General features: G+C 33.3%; 1 protein-coding gene across 1 annotated transcript; it reads left to right on the plus strand.

Moving 5' to 3' along the window:
- The first annotated feature begins 125 nt into the window (after positions 1 to 125).
- LOC145061815 (ferric reduction oxidase 2-like) lies at positions 126 to 3,996 on the plus strand. The gene is made up of 8 exons (XM_079009389.1): positions 126 to 292; positions 956 to 1,058; positions 1,131 to 1,328; positions 1,631 to 1,865; positions 2,001 to 2,328; positions 2,417 to 2,660; positions 2,835 to 3,541; positions 3,658 to 3,996. Exons 1-8 carry the CDS (start codon positions 151 to 153, stop codon positions 3,795 to 3,797), a joined length of 2,097 nt encoding a protein of 698 aa, XP_078865515.1. The 5' UTR covers positions 126 to 150; the 3' UTR covers positions 3,798 to 3,996.
- Positions 3,997 to 4,534: the final 538 nt, after the last annotated feature.

Genomic DNA, 4,534 nt, shown 5'->3' on the forward strand with positions numbered 1-4,534 from the left:
AAATGGCGAGTTTCCAATTAATGCCTTTTTCTCACACGTACACTTAGCCTCTTCTCTAATTATATCTCACATTCACTTCTATAAATAGCAACATCTCTCTTTATTCTTCACAAGTAAACCAACTACAGAGATACACTCTAAAGATAGAGAATGAAGCTAATCAAAGAGCTTGCGATGTTGGTGTTTGTAGGGTACCTCTTCCTATGGGTGATAACTCCAACCTATGTCTACAAGCAAAAGTGGCTCGTTAGGGTTCGAGCCCACACCACTTCGACTTACTTTGGAACTCAAGGTCTGGTTCCGTATATTTCTCTAACCACCATTTTCTCACTAGGGCCATAAATGAGTCGAGTTCGTTTTTTATTTGTTTTAGTTGGACAATTTTTTTTTCCAAAAGAGTTAACTCACACACTTACTACTCAACTTCTAAATTTATACATTTTGTTTCAAAAAGACGTGAATCATAAAAAATTGGCTAATGAACACCTTTTCGTCGGGCTCTTTGGTGTTTGATTAAAATAATGGAGTTAACTAATACAAATGAGCAATGATACATGATTTGTTTGTGTTTGTGAAAGTAGTTCACGTTATTTTTTACTGATTAATTATTGCTTTGCTTGAGCTTATATTATTATATATCAACATAATCCTTAACGTCTTAAGATGTACTCGATTCATGAAATTTTGCTATGATAAAATTATGATCCTTATGATATAATATAAATATTTATTGATCTAGAGAATTATTACATTATCACAAAGAAAAATAGTGAAGAACTATTGCATAAGTTTCAACGATAAACAGTTGTTTTATACGATAGATATAGTTGTATAACATTTTATTTAACTTAATTGTTCGACTGAATAACATTAAAAGACCAAACACATAAATTAATAACAAACCCTTTTCTATTTATTTTCTGTTTTTTTAATCTTTAAATTTGTATACTTTCAGGTCCAACGATGTTGCTCTATACATTCCCTGTTCTATTAATGGCTGTCGCTGGGAGTATATATCTCCATTTGAAGAAAAAGTCGAACCGAAACCGGGATCAAGGGTATGTTATTCATTTCAGTTATATACTTGCTTCTAAAAATGAAATATAATTTTATTATTCTCCAAATTTCAGACACAAAGAAGCTACCAGTGATAACTTGACCATATGGAGAAGGCCCATGATCGTTAAAACTCTAGGAATCGTCACAAAAATTGAGCTTGCTTTCTTCATTATGTTTATTGCTCTTCTTGTCTGGTCTTTCACGGAATACTTACATCTAAGTTTTGCAAAAATTACCCCTCAATCGGCAGCTCTCTATGGAGAGAAAGTGTACGTGAATCGATATATTACTTTTAGTTTTCCAACATATGGGTCAAGTTAGGGCTGTTTGGTTTACCTCATAATGGTTCCATTAAGAGATTATGTTCAAAGTGTTTGATTAAGCTTTTGTACAACATTTGAATGAATCAAAAGCCTTGAATTGCTTATGAACGATTATACAATCTTACATCTCTTAATCAATAAGAGGTTGGACCACTCACTTCAACATTCAACGTGATTTACCAAACAACCTATAGACTCGTGTCAGATTTAAATTTATGTCTTAATTTGATGGTTGTTTTGGATTATAGTTGGGAATCAAAATTGGCTTCGGTGGCCCTACAATTCGGGCTAATTGGAAACATATGTCTAGCATTTATGTTTTTCCCGGTGACTCGAGGCTCATCTTTACTGCCATTGTTTGGTCTTACTTCCGAGGCAAGTGTCAAGTATCACATATGGCTCGGGCATATCGTTATGACCCTCTTCACTTCTCATGGTGTTTGTTACATTATTTGTTGGATTGTAACAAAGCAAACATCAGAGGTATTATTTAAACACTTTAGATAATTGGTTACGATAATAACCTTAGATTAAAATATTGAAAATCAAAATATTTTCTTATAAAATAAATATGGTGGTCCAAATCTGAAAACTTTTTGACTAAAATGTTGGATTTAGATGTTGAAATGGGCGAAAACCGATATATCTGTTGTTGCGGGAGAGGTGTCTTTGGTGGCAGGATTGATCATGTGGGCAACAACATTCCCTCAAATTAGGCGAAAGATGTTTGAGGTTTTCTTCTACACTCACCATTTGTACATCATCTTCATTGTATTCTTCGTGTTCCATGTCGGCATAGGTTATGCCTCCATCATGCTTCCTGGATTCTACCTCTTCATGATGGATCGGTTCTTGAGATTCTTGCAATCAAGGGGGAGTGTTCGTTTGATTTCTACCCGTATTCTTCCATGTGAAACTCTTGAGCTCAACTTTTCCAAGAGCCAAGGTATCATTAAACCTGATAGAATGTAGAAAACTTTACTAGTCTTGATTTTTTTTTTTGTGATAATTGTTCTCATGATTTCACTTAATAGGTTTGCATTACACGCCAACGAGCATCATATTCATCAATGTTCCAAGCATTTCAAAGACTCAATGGCATCCATTCACAATTACTTCAAGTAGCAATTTAGAGCCTGAGAAGCTAAGTGTTATGATAAAAGGTGAAGGGAGTTGGTCTAAGAAGCTTTATCAAATCTTATCATCCCCAAACCCTGTTGATCGGCTTGATGTATGTGTTGAAGGACCTTATGGACCTATCTCAACTAATTTCCTAAGGTAAAATGTTTAGACATAATGGAAAAACCTATTTTCCACGACTTTTCTATTAAATCACTCTTTCCGTAAAAACTCAAAAACAAATCCTCGTACTTTTGTCAATTAAAGCCATATCTTCATTAAGTTCATTAAGTAAATAAAAACAATATCTTCTAAATCAAGTTATGGTTGCAGGCACGATATGATAATAATGGTGAGTGGAGGAAGTGGGATCACACCGTTTATCTCAATATTTAGGGAGCTTGTTTTCACCACCGAAACCTTGAAATGTAATGCTCCAAAGATACTCATGATTAGTGTCTTTAAAGACTCTTCTGATCTCACCATGCTAGAATTGCTCTTACCGACACATGGTACACCTACAGAATTTTCAAAATTAGAACTACAAATTGAGGCTTATGTGACAAGAGAGAAGCAACAACCGACTAATGATAAGAAACAAGTGCAAACCATTTGGCTCAAACCGAACCCTTCTGATGCACCCATAACCCCTATTTTAGGACAAAATGGTTGGTTATGGCTTGGTGCGATTATTTCTTGTTCTTTTATGATTTTTCTTCTATCTATGGGAGCCTTAACACGATTCTACATCTACCCTATCGATAAAAACACATACAAAGTGTACTCGTATGCATCGAGAGGGGCATTGAATATGTTGCTCATCTGTACGTCTATAGTGGTAACATGTAGTTTGGGTTTTTTGTGGAATAAGAAGAAAAATGCAACAGATTCAAAGAAAATTCAAAACATGGAGGGAGCAACACCCATTGGCACGCCTAATTCACTGTTTTATAATGCGGATAGAGAGCTCGAAAGCCTGCCCCAGCAGTCGCTCATTCAGTCTACAAATGTGCATTTCGGTGAAAGGCCAGATCTTAAGAGTAAGTTCATTTTACACATTTTACATAATGTAAAGTAGTATTATATACTAATGTTAGTTATCAAATATGTTTTTTCTTTTAAATTTTATATTCAAATATTTTGTGAATATTTTTAGGAATGTTGTTTGAGCAAAAGGAATCAAGTGTTGGAGTTCTTGTTTGTGGACCAAAGAAGATGAGACATGAGGTTGCAAACATATGCTCAGCAGGATTGGCTTCAAACTTGCATTTTGAGTCCATAAGTTTTAGTTGGTGATCAAATGTTTCATATATGCTCTTAAAAGAGAGTGAACTGAGTTCTTTTTTTTTTCATGATTAATGACGACCTCCATCGGTATTTGGGTTTAATTTTATTTTTAAAGTGTGTTTCATAAAACGGGAATGTGTATTTTGTTTCTTGTAATTTGTAAAATTAAAATGCAAAAATAAATGTTTCTTGGTTTACAAGTCAATAACTGAATTATTAGCACGCTTTATGCATATAGTAGGCATGTGTCCGCGAGTTATACATAATTAAAATTGTATGATAAAAAAAGTATTGACAAATCAAATATAAAACTTGTAACATTTTGATCTAAATCTTTCAAACTAATTATAAGAAAAAATGGACAAAATAACATAATCACATCTTTTAAGTCATGATAATTCTAGTTTCAAAGTCTTTTTAATCTTTTCATCATGTTAGTTTAACCAACATCAACGCTAGATCCAACATCAACGCTAGATCCAACCATATCTATGCACCATATATAGATTGCTCAATGTTAAAACATAAGAATATACATTTACTTGATTGGAATTAAAAGAAAAAAGAAGAAACTATAACATACTAATAAGAAAATAAATGTTTTTTGTACGAAGCATATTGTTATTGATAATTATTTTATAATAGTAATACACATACATATGTTGATAGTGAGTCATCGTTTAGTCTATCGACAAACTACAATATTATTAACTATCAGGCTAAACCCCTTGTCAATATGAGACAAA

Source organism: Lactuca serriola, chromosome 7 (assembly GCF_051521515.1).
Source record: "Lactuca serriola cultivar US96UC23 chromosome 7, Lser_US96UC23_V15, whole genome shotgun sequence".
NCBI lineage: Eukaryota > Viridiplantae > Streptophyta > Magnoliopsida > Asterales > Asteraceae > Lactuca > Lactuca serriola.